Source organism: Stegostoma tigrinum, chromosome 17 (genome assembly GCF_030684315.1).
Source record: "Stegostoma tigrinum isolate sSteTig4 chromosome 17, sSteTig4.hap1, whole genome shotgun sequence".
Taxonomy (NCBI): Eukaryota; Metazoa; Chordata; class Chondrichthyes; order Orectolobiformes; family Stegostomatidae; genus Stegostoma; species Stegostoma tigrinum.
This window is the reverse complement of record NC_081370.1, coordinates 8,005,990-8,024,006: the sequence shown is the minus strand read 5'-3', so window position 1 is coordinate 8,024,006 and position 18,017 is coordinate 8,005,990. Positions and strand designations below refer to the sequence as shown.

The window sequence follows — 18,017 nt, the reverse complement described above, 5'->3', positions numbered from 1 at the left end:
TTGCTGAACTGTATATTAAAATTATGTGTTCTCTCTTAGGCAAAATGCTCAGGATTAAAAAATGAACTCAGTAATAAACAATGAACTCTGTTTTAAACAGTAATTTCAATTCTAAATTGTTAGCTCGGTACTGTAGTACAAGTATACTCAGCTGTTGAGTTCAATATTAAATAATAGTTTGTGTTAAATGAGGAGCTTAGTATTTAACAGTGAGCTCATTATTAAACAAGGACCTCAGTATTAAATGTGGAGCTCAGTAATGTCATGACCACAACAAGCTTTTCCTCAGCGTAGTCTGTGAACTAAGAATTTGTATAAACTTATTTGTGGTCTTCTTTTAGCTTGCAAGAGTTTCAATTTAAAAACCACCAAGCACAGCTTTATACTTTAAACAGGAAAGAAGGTTAGTGTATTCCCCAACTGTTCTGAAAGTTAGTTCAGTAAAATGTGATAAAGTTGTTAGCTAAAATCCAGGTACTAAGATTTAAAGCAAGAAATGACAAACGTTATGTAGAAAAATCAAAATGAGATCAGTCTCTTTTATTGTTGCAGGTATGGTTTGCTTGAAGTTTCTCTTTCCAGAATGAAGGGGTTGGACACTTTAAGCCAGAATATTGCTTCTGTGTGGCTGCTGTAGTTGAAAGCTGCCACAGATGGACTGAGCAGACCAAGATAAAGCATTGCAGATTTTTGGTCTTGGTAGCCTAATTCAGCGTGGCAGTCTGAGATACCTTCCCTTCCCTACGACCCTGTTGAGAAGCAGCAACAATTTCAAGTTTTTCTCATGGTCTCGACACAGAATGGTTGCCCACGACCAGGTTTTCAGACCGATCAAAACTTAAAATGGCTGCTATTCCTAATTAGGTACAGGATTAATCTATGAGTAGGTCACTGGACCATCCGTTGTCTTTCAGTTGAGATAATTAACCTTTTAACTGCCTCATCTATTAACTTGGGTGGCTCACCATTTGTCAGGTGTTAGGTGGGATACAACGGGCTATTCGCACCTCTGGGCAAACCACTGTCTGGGAGTTTCTGAGATAGCAAGGTGTAGAACTGGATGAACCCTTTTTCTGAAGAAGGGTCGAGGCTCGAAACGTCAGCCTTCCTACTCCTCTGATGCTGCTTTGCCTGCTGTGTTCATGCAGCTCTCCACCTTGTTATCTCAGATTCTGCAGCATCTGCAGTTCCTATTATCTCTAGGAGTTTCTATTTGTTTTTGGAAATCTTCATTGAATTTCAAAATAGCTCTTGTGATTTCTTCTTGAGACAGGTACAATCTGGCCCTACTGTCAGCTGAATCCACAAGGTAGTTATGTGGCTTTCAGGTGCCATTTTGTAAGATTCCTTTGTTTATTTTAAGGACTGGTTAGTTTTTTTTAACAAAGTATGGGATGATATAATGATATACAAGTGACATACTGAATTCTATTAAATGGTGAACTCAGCACTCAACAATGCAGGTATATAGTTCATACTGCTAAGCTTGGAATTAACGTTAGTATATATTAAATAATTAACTCTGTGTTAAGAACAGGAAGATTGTTATATGACAGGGAGACTGTTATAGGGTGGTAAAGAAGGCGTTTGGCATGTTTGCTTTTATTGGTCGTGGAACTGAGTATAGCAATCAGGATGTCATGTTGTAGCTTTATACGACTTTGGTTTGGCCACACTTAAAGTATTGCATTCAATTCTGATTGTCACATTACACGAAGGATGTGGAGGCTTTGGAGAGGGTGCGGAAGAGGTTTACCAGGATGCTGCTTGGATTAGAGGGTATGAGCTACAAGGAGAGACTAGAAAAACTCGGGCTGTTTGCTTTGGAGTGGTGCAGACTGAGAGGAGGCTTGCTAGAAGTCTATAGAATTATGAGATGTATAGATGGGGTTGATGGTCAGAATCTTTTACCAGAAGTTGAAATGTCTAAACCTAGGGGGCGTGCATTTAAGGTGAGAGGGGGAGTTCAAAGGAGACGTGAGGGGCAGATTTTTTACATGGAGAGTGGTAGGAGTCTGGAACACACTGCCAGCGGTGGTGGTAGAGGTAGATACGATAGGAGCAATTAAGAATCATTTGGAGAAGTACATGAACATGCAAAGAATGGAGGGGTATGGAACATGGGGAATGCAGAAGGGATTAGTTTAATTTGGTGTTATGTTTGGCACAGCATTGTGGGCTGAAGGGCCTGTTCCTGTGCTGTACTGTTCTATGCCCTACATGCTGTGGAGGGGAAGTTCAGGGAGTCTTTGCTGTTCTTCAAGCTCTTAATCTTCCTGCATTACTTGTTAAAACCAAAACTTAGAAATCACTGCTTTGTCACAATGAATGTTTATACTATTCATGTGTAAGGGTTCAGCAAACACACTAACTTACATTCATGAAATGCCTTTACTGTAATAAAACATGCCGAGGCATTACTGGAGTGTTAACATAGAAAATTAACACTGAACTACATGAGGTAACAATGGGACAGAATTAGTTTTTAAGGAATTTCTTAAAAGAGAAAGAGAGGAAGAGATACGGAGAGATTTATGAAAGGAATTCCAGAGCATTGTGTTCATAGAGCTCAAGGCCTAGCTACTATTGAGTGCCAGACCAATACTCTGCAGATATTGGTTCAAATCCTATAATGGTGACTGGTTGATTTTAATATCAGCAAAGTTTTTACAAATCAGGAACAAATATAAAGCTAGTCTCAGAAATGGTGATGAAACTGTCATCAAGTTTTGTATAAACCATTTGGCTCACTTTAGTAAAAGAGATCTGCTGTCCTTTCCTCATCTGGCCTACATGCAACTCCAGGCCCACAGTGATGTGGGTGACTCTTTACTGCCCTGTGAAATGTTCTAGCAAGGTGCGCTGTTCAAGAGGTAATTCGGGGTAGACAACAAAGTCAGCAAGGTTGCTAATATGGCTAAGCAATGGATGGGGGACTTGAAGCCTTACCACCACCACAGCATATTACCAGTGGTGCAAACGTCAGCGGTAAGGACAGTTAAGGATAACCTTCCACCCTCGTTTACATTTCACTCATGTTAGAAAGGCTTGCTGCTGTAAGGAGAGACTGTCAGGTAAACACTGGTGACCTCCTGGCAGGTTCCTGGGGATCTGGCCGTCATTAATGTCTGCCCCATGTCTCGGCCTTGTGACTGAGGTATGATTACTAGAATATGATCTCCTCCACCAAATGTTGAGCTCTGAGGAAGGATCACTCAACGTGAAACATTAACTCTGATTTTTTTTCTTCACAGTTGCTGCCAGAACTGCTGAGCTTTACCGGCAACTTCTGCCTTTGCTCCTGATTTACAGCAGCTGCAGTTCTTTTGGTTTTTATTTTGTCAAGGTCTGGTCCCACCTTCTACAATGACACTTACTTGCCCTTTGAGGGTGCCTTATCCTGGGACCTCAGCAATGGTCATTGATGACACTGCCAATGTTGCTGAGTTTCTGGCCCTCTGATTGGCCTGCCAGCTGGAGAATGTTGACGGCTTTTCTCAATTGGATAGTAGTCTCCTTGGTGGCCTGTTGATTGGCTGCATGTGGCAAAATGCCTCTTTGGGGTCCAGGATATTTCTGCCTTTCATGACCGTGAACAGCAACGGTTCCACCAGTGAACTCACCTTCTTTGGGGCAGCTAAGATGGGCAATAAACACTGGCATACGGGCAAACAGCACTACTGTAATTGGTCAGTAAGCCACAAATTTGTTTGAAATGTGGTCCTTGCAGGCAAATATTGGTGCTGTGTGTGATCACGCAGTTTGCTGTGCCCCAGAATGGCCAGCTGATAGAACGTCTATGATCCTGCAGAAGCTCATTCACCAATGTCGCATGAAAGATCTTGAAAGCCGATTGAACCAGGAGTATTCAGACTCTTCTGTCGATAAAGTTTTGCATGAATTTCGCACGAAACATAGATGTTTTTATTCTGCGAACCGTTCGCGTTGGTGATGACATGAGATACAGCTGGAAATACACACGAGATCAAGAGAAAGGATATTGCCCTAAAAGATGTGGGCAGTTTCCTCACTGCCTCATGGGGATAAATGCCTTTCTTGGTGCATCACTGAGCCGTGGTCTTATGCCCAATATTCAACCTTAGCGAGACAGTCTGATCTAAACTGGAGCAATGATTAATGCACCACAGCCAGGCTAATGAGAGAGAGAAGAAAAAAATCACTCAAAGTTTCTAATGATTAATTTCCATGTGACTCAACTGGTGGGACTGCATTTGTAGATATCAGCTGAAAGCTAGATCAGAGTGATGCTTCTGCAGTTAAATAGCCTACTGAGAATCCCACTTGGGCGCAGTGCTGGGCCGTACGTTTGGAACCGTACTCCAACAGTATCTAACATTTGTGACAAGAGGGGACAATATCTTGACGGAAATATTGTGGAAATAACACTGAGATTAGTTGATTGTGTAAGACAGCCTTGACTGATTCAGCCATCCGTTGTGTAACTTTCCTGATTTTAATTCATATTTTGAGTTCATTACACAAGAGCTGACTTAATCACTGCTACCATTTTACATCAATCATCAATAACCTCCTTTCTCTTTAAAGGGTTTTTGTTGGGAATCCTTGCTCTGTATTCAGAAAGGGGGTCTTAACGGGCATGGAAGGAATTACAAATTCGGAGGACAATGTAGTTTATTTGTTGGTTTTAACTAACTGAGCACTTAGTGCTTGCCTTTGGATCCCATGTATTATTTTGCAAGTGTCACTTAATCAGGCATTTTCCCACATGGTAAATATTAAAATTAAAAAGGGAAAGCTACATGTAGTTAGAAAAGCAATAATGGAAAATATGATTTATTATTCACATAATCTTAACATCATTTGTGCTTCTCATCCATAGTTAATCCTATTACAAGGCAGTATTAATATGACTGCATACAGGAGGGGAGCTCTCTCAGTCAGGTAGCTGCTGCTCTCGTACTGTGAAAAACGAATTAATCACAGCTGACATTCTCATTGACTGTACACTCATTGATATCACATGGTCCTGCTAAAGAAGGTGATTGGCGTCAGTGTGCTGAAGGTTGCTGTTTTGATAGGATATGGGTCAGAGTGTGACAGGATGAATTCCAGCTGCTTCAGTTCAAGCTCGTACAGGAGCAAGACATCCTTATGGTAAGCACAATATCTGCACAATGTTCCGGAGGTGCATGGATAAACCATAGTGCATATATGGAGTAGGGCCTCCATTTATTTTTGCTTCTCCTATGATTTACCTCTTCTGTGCTGTTTTCTCCATATTTTTTCACATCTGTCCCTATCTCGTTTGCTTTTTTGTTGACTTTTACTCATCTTATTATCTCTATTTATCATTGTATCTCTCTGTTTTTATCTTATCTACTATTTCCACATTTTACTTTCCATTCCTGTAGTTCTGGCTTTCCAGTGTCTCTCTCCTTTCCCTACCCACTCTGCCTCTCAAATCCCTAATTCTATTTCCTGAACCACATACACATCACTCTCTATCCCCCTCTGTCTCTGTATAATATCAGTGCTTTATAGACAGGCACACATTTTTGAAGAAGGTTTCTACTACTACACATCTAGTACTGTGGAAAATGTATGATTTAGAAAGGGTCTCAACTGAAAGTTTGCAAAGTGGAGTGCTTTGCAGTCATGTCACAGCAGATTTAGATAACGTCAGATACTGGAACTCATGTCGTGACTCCTGTACATGTATGAATATACACAAGGTAAAAGGGCTTCATGCATGTCTTTTTGTATTACATGTATTTAGCACAGTTATAGCTTATAGAATCTCTACAGTGTAGAAGCAGGCTATTTGGTCAACTGAGCCCATGCCAACCCTCTGATGAGCATTCCACCCAGCCCCAACCCTGTCCCTGTAACCCTTCCGTGACTAACCTTAATATTGCCATGGGAAATCTAGTTCAGCCAATCCATATCTGCAAATCTTTCGAATGTGGAAAGAGACCCACGCAGACACAGGGAGAATGTTCAAACTCCGCACAGACAGTTTCCCAAATGTGGAATTGAATCCTAGTCCCTGGTGCTACGAGGCAATGGCGCTAACCACTGTGCCATGGTACAATATGCACCTTATTTAACAGTGCAATATGCATAAAGTAACAAAAAGTTTACAAGGAATAAATTATTTAGGTTTTATTGAATTAGGTGGATTTCAGTTCATTCCAATATATGAATAAGATATATCAGGTCAAACAAAATAATTCATTCTTACCTGATGCTGTACATCTGGAGTGTGGCTCTATGTCTGTTCTATGTACCCATTGTACATATGGATAAAGGGCAGTTTCTTTATTGGTTTGATAATACAAATTGTCGAGGAGGCTTCTTCAATATGAGCTCGTTCATTAGGGAACAAACGTTTTAAAAGTTTTTAAAATGATCACACATAGGGAGATATAGAGGAGTTAAAGAATTTGTGTGTCCATTTTCACAAATCACAAAAGATTTAAAAGCCAATTGATTGGTTAAAAAATTAAACAAATGGCTAATGAATTGTTAACTTTGCATTAAAGGAGGCGGAACTCAAGAGCAAGGAAATGATACTTCAGTTATGTTACACTTTTTTCAGAATGCAGCTGGAGCACTCCCTGAAGATTTTAGTTCAAATCTCAGGAAAGATAGTCCTGTGCAGGAAACATTAAGATTAACCAGAATGATACCAAAACTTAAATTGTGATGTTTGATACCATAATTTTTGATTCATTCTCCCTTCAAGGCTGGTTTCATCAGGTTCTTTCAAATGATAAATTAGCTTAATCGACTTAATATAAAGGTGATCACTTTAAACCCCCAAAAAGAGGATAGCTTGGGTCAGTTAGAAAGTTAAAAAGTCCAAAATATGATTCCAACCAGCCTGAAGTCTATCCACTTCATTGTTTAAAGAGAAGCAATAATGTAATAAGATCGCTTTAAATTAAAAATTACAGAAGGCTCAGGCAAACGTTCTAGGGTCTTAGTTCAATTCCCACCACTGCACCGTGGAATTTAAATTCAATGAATAAATCCATGCAACAATTGTGGTTAAAACCCATCAGGTTCACTAGTATCCCAATATTTAGAAAATAAAATCTGTTGTTCTTATCTGGTCTGGTTTACATATGACTCTAGACTCATGTGGGAAAAGCCCAGCGTGGAGCATTTGCAGGCCCATGGCTAAAGAAGGAATGGTATGCTGAACTTTTAACTTATTTCTTTATTTTTATACTTTGTACCTAAGATGGCACCAGGAATGGGACATTGTACATTTTTCAATGTACTCCTAGACCCCAGTGCTTGAGTATGTGTGACAATAAAACCTAATTCTAATTCTAATTCCAATGATAATGTGCTTGATGCGTAAATGCCCTCTGAAATATTCTAACAAGCTACTCAGTGGTATCAAATTAAATTTCAGATTTCCAGCTTCTGTTGTATTTTGCTTTTACATACCACATACCATCAACTCACGACTTTTTGATCTCAGTATTAACATACTAAAATACTTTGACACATTTTTAGGATCTACTGTGACATGAAACTAGATGTTTTATTTTCAAGCTAACATGGCAATTTTTATTCAAGCCACAAGTTTCATTTTGTTGTGGCTTTATTTTTCATTCTTATGTGGGACATAGCATTTATTGCCCTTTCCTAGTTGTCCTCAAGAAAATGGTGGTGAGGTGCCTTTTCAAACCGCTGCAGTCCATGTGCTGTAGGTAATAGGGAGATAATTCCAGGATTTTGAACTACACACCATGAAGGAATGGCAAGTATATTTTCAAGTTGGATTGGTGAGTGGCTTGGATGGAAACTTGCGGGGTCTGGTGTTCCTATGTATCTGTTGCTGTCTGCGTCTCTAACACTGAGCCAGGAGGCCCAGGCCCACTTGCTGTGGAAGGATGTGATAATATCTCTGGGCAGGTTGATCAGATAATGTTTAACATTCTGTTTGATCCTAGTGTGGTATAGTGGTAATGTCCCTACCTTTGGGAGACCTGGGCTCAAGTCCCACCTGCTCCAGGGATATGTTGTAACATCCATAAACAGGTCAATTTTAAAGAAATGTCTTCTTTTTGACACTTTAAAAGCATTTGCATTTCTGACCTTGACAGATAATTATCATTAAAGTTTACTGGTACTGGTGTTGTATGTGTCAAAGACATTTCTCGTCATTGACTGGAAGACTTGAGAGGACTTTTTGCTTTCAGTCCCGGCTATTGTAGCAGCACCTCTTAGTCTGCAATACAAGGACAAGATGTTGCACAGGCAGAAATGATCATCTTAAGAAACATGAACATAAGTAGGCCTTTCAGCCCATCAAACCTACATCCAGTAAGATCATTGCTGATCTGATTGTGGCCTTAACTCGACTTTCCCGCCAGTCTCCCATTACCATTGACCTCTTTGTAGGTCATCTCCTCGTAATATTTCTCATTACTTTAAATGAGACACTTCTTCTTCTTACTATGTAAACAGTTATAGATTCTCCTGCAAGGGAAAACCTTCCTCAGCATCCTCAAAGCTGTTTCATTCTGCTAAACTCCAAGATGTATAGGCCAATTTTGCTCAATTGCCCCACATAGAATAACTCCTTCGATCCTTGATTTAATCGAGTGAACCTTCTCTCACCTGCTTCCAATGGAAGTAAATTTTTCTTTTTCAAAATACCAAAGCTATGCACAGTGCTCCGGGTGGAGCCTCACCAGGGTCCTACAGCAAGGCATCCATCCCCTTGCAACACCACTTTCCTTCTTAAATACTTGCTGTACCCTCAAGCTTTTTTAGACTGATGTACAAGGACACCAGGTCCATCTGTGCTGTGGCATTTTGCAGTACATCTCTTTACATTTAAAATAATATTCCACTTTTCTATTTCCCCTGCAAAGTGGACGACCAGATATTCCCACGCTGTACTCCATCTGCCAAGTTTTTGCCCACACAATTTGCATATCTATAGAAGATAAACTACTCACAGAGGAAGCAGGAGAAAAGGAGGGAAGGTCTCTTTGCACAATGCATCTGCAATTCAGAAATCTACCACCTCTTCAATTCAAACAAATTGCCTCCGAGCAAGGGGTGAGTGCAGCATAGCTTGTGACTGTGAAGGTGACTGGATCCTTCCATGCTCGAACATGCAGTATCGGTACAACTTCCCAGGCCATGGTCCATTTCTGCATTAGAGGTTATAGGAGTTATGTTTGTCAGGAGGGGTGACTATTTTGTCTTCTCTCTGTGGAGATCGAATTCGACAGAAGTGGAAAAGTAAGGCTTTGATATGCAAATGGACCAGCCCATGTTAGAGGGTGCCCGTGATAACACGCATAGCTTTGTGGCTGCATAGCACTGACAAGGGGTAATGAAACCACATAATGACCCACTGAGTGTGGAACTGGAGGAACACATCAGGTCAGGCAGCATCAGAGGAGTGGGGTTTACATTCTGACCTACTCAGTGTGGTGTGGGTGTGTGAAATCATGCTGGTGAATGCCTACTATGCCCACCATCCTGGATGAGGTGGAGGTAAGAGGTAGGAGGCAGTCAGCACATCCACAATCTGGATGGGCTGTCTATCAGTTCTCATAGATTCAACTCCATTTCATGAGAACATGACAAATAGGAGCAGGAGGAGACCATCTGGCCCATCAAGAGCCTGCCCCACCATACAATAAGATCATGGCGGATCTTTTTGTGGACTCAGCTCTACTGACCCACCTGCTCACCATAACCCTTAATAACTTAACTATTCAAAAATCTGTCTATCTTTGTCTTAAAAACCTCCATTCAACAAGGTAGCCTCAACTGCTTCACCGGGCAGGGAATTCTACAGATTCACAACCCTTTGGGTGAAGAAGTTCCTCCTTAAAATGAGGCCATTTCCTGCAAGTAAAACCGCGGATCCCAACTGTTCAGCAATCCCACAACCAACACTGTGTTCCTATGGCCACACTCACAGAAACATAGAAAGTAAGAACAAGGCGAGGCCATTCGGCCCTTTGAGCCTGCTCTGGCATTCAATATGGCCATGGCTAATCCTCTATTTCAACTTGTACTCCCGGCCTCTCCCCATACCTTTTGATACTTTGAATTTCTAGAAATCCAGCTATATCTTTCTTAAATGTAATCAGTGAATTGGCTTCCAAAGCCTTTGTGTTAGAGAAATGCACAGAGTGAAGAGATTTCTCCTCATTTCAGTCTAACATGGTTTACCCCATATCCTGAGACCATGCCCCTTTGCGCTAGACCCTAAAGCTGGCATTCATTCTATTCACCCTAGTCAGAATGTCATGTAGCAGCATCCCCTCTCATTCATTCCTCTTAAGCTGCAGTGAACACAAGCCTAGATGACCTTTCGCTCCTCAGACAACAACCTTTATATATCAAGGAATATATCAAGTGGACCTTTGCTGTATTCTCACTGTGGTAGGTATATCTTTTCTTAGTTAAGGAGGACAATACTGCCAACATTATAGAGGACAAGGTGAGAACATGTGATACACACATAGCACGTTTTGAAACCCTACAGTTTAAGAAAGTGCAGGAGGAAGAAAACTGACCACTAGACAGAAGAAGAGGACCAAGTAGGCAGTGCGGAAATCCCCTGAGTACATTTCTTGCAAACCATTTCTCAGCTTTTAAAAGCTGAGAGAGTGACAGTTTCTCTGTGGAGACCAGTCAGAGCCAAGATGATGGCGCTGTGGATGGTCCAGCTGCTCAGTGGGGAGGTAGGAAGAAGTACGGAAGGGCAAAAGTGATAGGGGCTTTATTCCTGAGGGGATTTGATGCAGGGATGGCCATAGACATGGGAAGAACATTATGGAACTTTTGCGAATATCAAGGATAATGGTGACCTGCTGCATTCTGCGTAAATATCAAATGGACTTCTGGCAGCAATTTTCAATCATGTTGCTAAGAATGTACAGGTTTCTGTAAACCTGTGAATTATATGTGCTACTCAGCAAGTTTAGATTGTTATGATCTCAGTTAATCATATTATTGGTTAAGTCAGGTCTCGGACAGGAACCTAACTTGTTTTTAGTTGTATTGGTTTTGATGAAGAGGTTTCTGTTTGAGACATAAACATGTAATGTTGCAGATTTTGCTTTAACCATAAAATGGATTTTTTTAAATTACAGAAGAAATGAAGCTTAAAATTAAAATTATATTATATTAAAAATATATTCCCAATAATCGCCTCCAAAATTGTGTAAATTGAAAAGGAACAAAGCAGCTTTTGTACAGTATCTAAAATACACTACTTTTACAATGCTCACCCCAGAGTCCTTGCATCTAATACCTGAGTCACTTTAAGTCATTTGAGACATCAATTTTTGGACTGGACCTATCATTACCTCTCTTGCTCTGGACCTCCTCTATGGACTTGATCTGTCTCCACACCATTTCCCCATCCTGGCACTGAAATCACCCTTCCCCAGCCATCTGATCCAACCTCGCTACTCCCAACTCAACACCTACCATCTGCAACCCCAACTAGAATCAATTTCTTCCATATGCCTCAACCCACCCAAAACACTGCATCACCTACCTGGTCTCCTTGCCACCTGACACCTTATCCAGCTGGCACCTTACTTATCTAGCACCCATCCCACTACCTTCCTGCCTTTCAAACTTTTCACTTACCTTATCTAAGTGAGAGGGGTATAGGCTTTTTGCAGTTTTGGGCCACTTCCTTTGACTATATACCATCATGAGAAGAGCCAGTCAAGTATTTTTGAAATGTTGCAGTTTAAAGATCCCATGCAGTAGAACATAAATGCCTCTTTTGTGCATTAGTAATTTTATATGCCTGATGGAGAAAAGTTACGTTTGAGGATTTGCTGTGTGGAGAACTTTAAACTTTCATTATGATGGTGACACTTTTGAGTTGTTCCAATTTGGTCATACATTAGAAACATTGAAACTAGAAAACTGTGTCAACTCTCTGGGTGGACCAACAATTCTGGAGTGTCGTGGAATAACTTTAAATTATACAATATCAACACCATAATTTGGTAGCTACTTAGGATAGGGAAGTATTGTGTAGTCTTACTTAAGTGGTCTCTACAAGTTTACCTCATTGCCCTTTTGGATTCAGATCATAAGATTCTTACTGATAGCACTCTCCATTATCATCCTTTTCCATAAGGCTTGGCGTATATATCTTTTCTGTTGAGAATACACTTTTGTCTTTTACTTTGTACATTAGCTCAGTGAATGTGGCAGTGTGTCACCCAGATGCCAGCCTGCCTTTATGTCGTATGTGATAATACAGCCATTTAAATTGTTTCGTTGGGGCCCTTTACATTAACAGTAACTGAGAATCCTGCTCTGAATGTTTTGCTAAGCTACTGTAAATCATAGAATCCCTACAGTGTGGACAGGCCCATTGAGTCCACACTGACCCTCTGAAGAGCATCCCTTCCAGACTCACCCCATCCCTGTAACCCTGCATTTCCCACGACTAATCCACCTAGTCTGTACATCCCTGGACACAATGGGTAATTCAGTGTGGCCAACCCACCTAGTCTGAACATCTCTGGACTGTGGGAGGAAACCAGAGCACCCAGAGGAAAGCCATACAGATACTGACATTGCCTGAGCATGGAATCAGACCTGGGGTCCCTGCTGCTGTGAGGCTGCAATTCTAACCACTATACCACACTAAAGACTGCAGCTGATGCACAGTAAGTGATATATGCAAATTTTGCAAGTTGTGAGCAAATGGTCAAGGAAGTGCATCAGTGAAATTTCATCGTATCACACATTTTATTTCAAATTTCTGGTAGGCAATGTCGACACTTCTGATTGCTGCCTCATGACCTTGATTTTCTATGGGTCTTCCCCCATTCTTCTCCTATTCCCCTTTCCTATAGTTAGGTTTCTCATCCCTCTGCATTTTCATGATTCTCTGCATTTTTGCAGTTCTTTCTTTCCCAGGGTCCGTTTGTTAACATCTGTACTGTTTTACTCCCTCTCCTGGTCTCTGTTTGCTTCTCTCTCTCTCTCTCTCTCTCTCACACACACACACACACACATCATTTTTTCTCTCTGCATATTGCCATCAATTCTGTCTGTCATTGGCTGCCTGCCTTCACCTTGTTATAAAATTTTCCATTACTGCTCAACGCCGTACTGTGATTCGTCCTCCCACTCGTGTGTGGGTTCACTTTTTTTTCCAAAAGAAGCAGCAGTACAGAATGAATAAACCATGACTGTTGAATGCAGCCCTGCATCTGCTGCTGGGGATTGAGACATCACAATCAGCCGCATAGATCAAGCCATTTCTGTCGAGTGGGAAGAACTCTGGATGCATCCTGATTAGCTCTCACCTTCATCCTGCTCATGTTTATGTTTGCAGGTCCCTCTGAGGCGCTGATAGGAGCGAAGAATGATGGGGGCATTGACTCAATGCAACCCCCAGGGGGAAGAGGTGGCCAACTCAGAGAAATCCCAGAATTCTTTGCAGCTCAGCCAGGAGAATCGATGGGACTGGATGAAGAGAGTCTGTCTGAGGGCAAGCTACAGTGTTCTCCTTTGTGTCCTGTCCCAGATCCTGGTAAGTCCTTGGGTTGGGATGCAAGTCATCAAATGTTTTGTCAAAACCCTTGAAGCCAAACATGACATCAGTCAAAGTGGTACTGCTGTTTTATCATCTAGCTTAACCTGCCCAATGTAATTATAACCTTTAAAAGGCATCTGGATGGGTATATGAATAGGAAAGGTTTCGAAGGATATAGGCCAAATGCAGGCAAATGGGACTAGATTAATTTAGGATATCTGGTTGGCATGGAGGAGTCGGATTGAAGGGTCTGATTCCATGCTGTACAGCTATATGACTCAATAATACCCTTATATGGTCTACTGAACAAAGGAATGGATATAAATGCAGTTAAAAGTGTTAATGCAAGTTATGATCAAGTGAGATCTTTGTAGGGCATATCCACATTGAGCCATTGTTGCCTGATGACCTTTACAGAGACCAGACTAATAGATGAATTGAAGAGCAAAATATTGCTAGACAGAGATAACTGAACATGAATTACTCATAAGATAGTAGTCATAGAGTATGATATCTGTATATCACTGCAGTAATTGCGAATGGAATAAGAAAACTTCAGTAAATGTTGGCTGTAGTAGCATTGGAATTATTGCAATCACAGGTCGCAAAGCAGCAATGACTCTGAAAGCATCAATAAGATAGTAAAAACACTGCAGGCACCCCCCATTAGGGCAGAAGCACTGTGACAACCAATATGGAAGCAAAAGCAGTTAATGAGGGTGAAGTAGCTCTGTAATAAGTAAACAGTCATCAATTGCTGTGAAGGGCATTGTACATGATTTGGGAATTTCAAAGAAAGAAGACAAAGAGAAAATACTACAAAAGCAAAAGAAGCTGACAGATATGGTGTCGATCTGTACTCTTTTTTTACTACTTCATCACAGGCTGCCAGTTTCTGCTTTCAATTCACTTTCAATTATCCCTTGTCCAGAGGTTTGAGGCCCATAGATCACAATTCCACTTAGAATTGCGAGTAAGAAAATAAATCAGTGTAAGAATGTGCATTGATTTACCTCCCTCACCTCAATTTTTTCTCCTTTTACACTTGCCCTTCCTCACCTCTTTGTGTTTTTACTCTTATCTCGTGTTAGCTGTGGACATGTACATTAGGCGTATGATTTAGAAGTACATGGTAGATTGGGATACTGGGACTACTGCCACCAGCACATGGTAAGTGTGCAAGAGAAACAGAACAAAGATCTAAAAGTCTCGTACAGAGATAGTAGGAACTGCCGATGCTGGAGAATCTGAGGTGACACGGTGTAGACCTAGATGAACACAGCAGGCCAAGCAGCATCAAAGGAGCAGGAAAGCTGACATTTCGGGTTGAGATGCTGAAAATTCTGAAGAAACGTCCAGACCCAAAACACCAGATTTTCTGCCCGTCTGATGCTGCTTGGCCTGCTGTGTTCATCCAGCTTCACACCATGTTATCTCTAAAAGTCTCTTAGTTGGTGGCATGCTGAGTTGGGGACCAGTTCACTTGTACTGCCTGTGCCATTTTTAAAATGACTGTTTCAATCAAACGATGTTGCTGCAGAATGGAGGCAGTGGCGCATTGGTGATATCACTGAACTAGTAATCCAGAACCTCAGGCTAATGGTGACTAAGTAACCATTGTCAACTGTTGTCAAATCCTACCTGGTTCACCATTGTCTTTTGTTAGGGAAGGAAATCCGACCTGTGTGTGACTGCTCTCTGTGCCGTTGGGGATGTGCAATAAATGCTGGCCTAGCCAGTGATGCCCACATGCAATGAACAAATAAACAGGTTAAATCCAACTCCTGCCTGCACATAGCAATAGAGGATTGATGTAAGTGCTAAGAATGAAGTATGCCCACCTGAGGCAAGCGAACCAAGTCATCTGTTGGGGCTATATCAGACAGATAGTACTGCTAATAAAATAGAACATGCTCAAAGTAGCAGGCCAGTCAGCAGGGGTGGAAAAAAAATGAGTAAATATTTTACTTAATGTGACCCTTCAACAGATTTTCATTTCAGATTTTCAGCACCTGCAATACTTTGCTTCCAAGATAATGTCACTATCTCTCTCAGAATGTGCTGATTTGACTTGTTTTCTGCTTCCAGTCTGTTATTTTCTGACTCTCAATCTATGCCCAGATTTCTCGTAATATAACATTTATAATATGGATACGTTGCCCAATGCTGAGTATGGACTGGATCAATCAAGAGGTAAAGCAATTTGCTTCATGACAGTGTGAAATCCTCTTCCCATTTCCCACTGTTGCCAACCTGTGTTCAAAGTGAAGCTGGAAGCTTAATCCTGGGAATGCCCATGCTAAAATGCAGTAAAACAATTTCCAAATGCCTCTAATACTGGAAGCAGGGCAGCTCAGTGGTTAGCACTGCTGCCTCACAGTGCCAGGAACCCAGGTTTGATGCTACCCTGGGGCAGCTGTCCGTGTGGAGTATACATTCTCCCAGTGTCTGCGTAGGTTTTCTTCGGGTGCTCCAGTTTCCTCCCGCAGTCCAAAGATGTGCAGGCTAGATGGCTTGGCCATGCTAAATTGCCCACAGTGTCCAGGGATGTGTGGGCTAGATGGATTAGCTATGGGAAATGTTGGGTTACAGGGATTCAGGGGGTGGGTTGTGTCTGGGTGGGATGCTCTTCGGAGGGTTAGTGTGGATTTGATGGGCCAATTGGCCTGCTTCCACACTGTCAGACTTCTTCTGTGGTTCAACACCAGTGTAAAGAGTCACCCATGGGGCCTGGATAAACCACATTGTGTGTGGATCTCCCTCTATCGTTGCAGATCACACTGTGCAGAGCAATCCTCCCTTGTGTAGCTCTCTAGCTTTTCCTTCTATCATCCAAATGAAGCCCTCTCAATCTGCAGGCTTAACTATACTGTGATTACCATTCACCACCTTCTATGGGCCCAGCTGGGAGCTAGAGTTGTCATCCCAATTTTCCCTACCCTAGGGATAGTTCTGTCTGTCCAAAATTTTTGACAAAGTAATATTTTCTTTAGATAGAGGGGACTGGTGTTTTCCTTGGATATTCCAAAATTATTTATAGAGTCAGACACTACTTTGGTCCAACCCATCCATGCCAACCAGATATTCTAAATAAATCTAGCCCCATTTGCCAGCATTTGATAAGATGTTACATCAAAGGTGTGGTGGCACCTGAGATAACAGCACGTGAGATAGGGGGAAATATACTAGAATAGATAAAGGGCTAGTTAGCCAACAGGAATCAAAGTGAAAATAAATTAGTCTTTTTAGAGTTGACAGACTTCAGCCAGTGGAGCACAACACAGATCAGAAGTAGTCCTCAACTGTATATCACTTATTTGCTTGAAGGGTCTAAATGTATGTTAACTAAATTTGCTGACCATACCAAGGTGGGTGGGGAGAAGAGCATGAGAACCAGGAGTAGGCCATCTGGGCCTTCAAGGCCACTCTGCCATTCAGTAACGTCATGACTGATTGTTTCATGGCCTCAGCTCCACTTACCCATCCTCTCACCGTAACCCTTAATTCCTTTACTGTTCAGAAGAATTATCTGTCTTGGCCTTAAAAACATTCAGTGGGGTAGTCTCAACTCCTTCACTGGGCAGAGAATTCCACTGATTCACAACCCTTTCCATGAAGAAGTTCCTCTTCAATCCTAAATCTGCTCCCCCTAATTTTGAGGCTATGCCCTTTTTTTCTAGAAGGAAACAACCTCCCTGCTTCCATCTTATCTATTCCCTTCATAATTTTACATGATCCCCTGACTGCAGCCCCCTCCACCACAACCACTCTCATTCTTCTAAATTCCAACAAATATAATTCCAGTCTCTCATCATAATTCAACTCTCTCATCTCTGGAATCAACCCAGTGAATCTCCTCTGCACCACCAATCCCACCCCCCTCCCCAACAAGTGCCAGTACATCTTTTCTCAAGTAAGGAGACCAAAACTGCATTTAGTAGTCTATGTGGCCTCACCAGCCCCTATGCAGCTGTTACATAACTACCCTGCTTTTAAATTCAATCCTGTAGCAATGAAGGACAAAATTCCATTTCCCTTCTTAATTAACTGTTGCACTTGTAAACCAGTCTTCTGTGATTCATGTACAAGGACACCCAGGTCCCTCTGCAATGCAGCATGCTGCAATTTTTTTACCGTTCAAATAAAAATGCTTTTTACTGTTATTCCTACCAAAAATGGACTTCATATTTATCAACATTGTACTACATCTGCCAGACCTTTACCCACTCACTTAAGCTATCTATATTCCTTTGCAAACTTTCAGAGTCCTCTGCACACTTTGCTCTACCATTGATCCTTGTGTCATCTGCAAACTTTGACATCTACACATGGTCCCCAACTCCAAATCATTGATGTCAATTGTAAACAATTGCAGTCCCAGCACTGATCCCTGAGGCACACCCCTAGTCACTGATCGCCAATCAGAAAAACACTCATATATGCCCAGTGTTTGCTTCCTGTTATCCTCTAT

General features: G+C 41.5%; 1 protein-coding gene across 5 annotated transcripts in view; it reads left to right on the top strand.

Moving 5' to 3' along the window:
• ptpn5 (protein tyrosine phosphatase non-receptor type 5) overlaps positions 1–18,017 on the top strand; it is a 134,327-nt gene that overhangs the window by 42,054 nt on the left and 74,256 nt on the right. For 4 of the 5 annotated variants that reach the window (XM_048545267.2, XM_048545266.2, XM_048545265.2 and 1 more), the window contains exon 2: positions 13,346–13,543. In XM_048545267.2, the coding sequence (XP_048401224.1) occupies positions 13,376–13,543 (168 nt within the window). In that variant the 5' untranslated portion in view covers positions 13,346–13,375. Of the gene's footprint in view, positions 1–4,943; positions 5,137–13,345; positions 13,544–18,017 lie in introns of those variants that run through there. The other variant, XM_048545264.2, reaches the window with a different exon arrangement.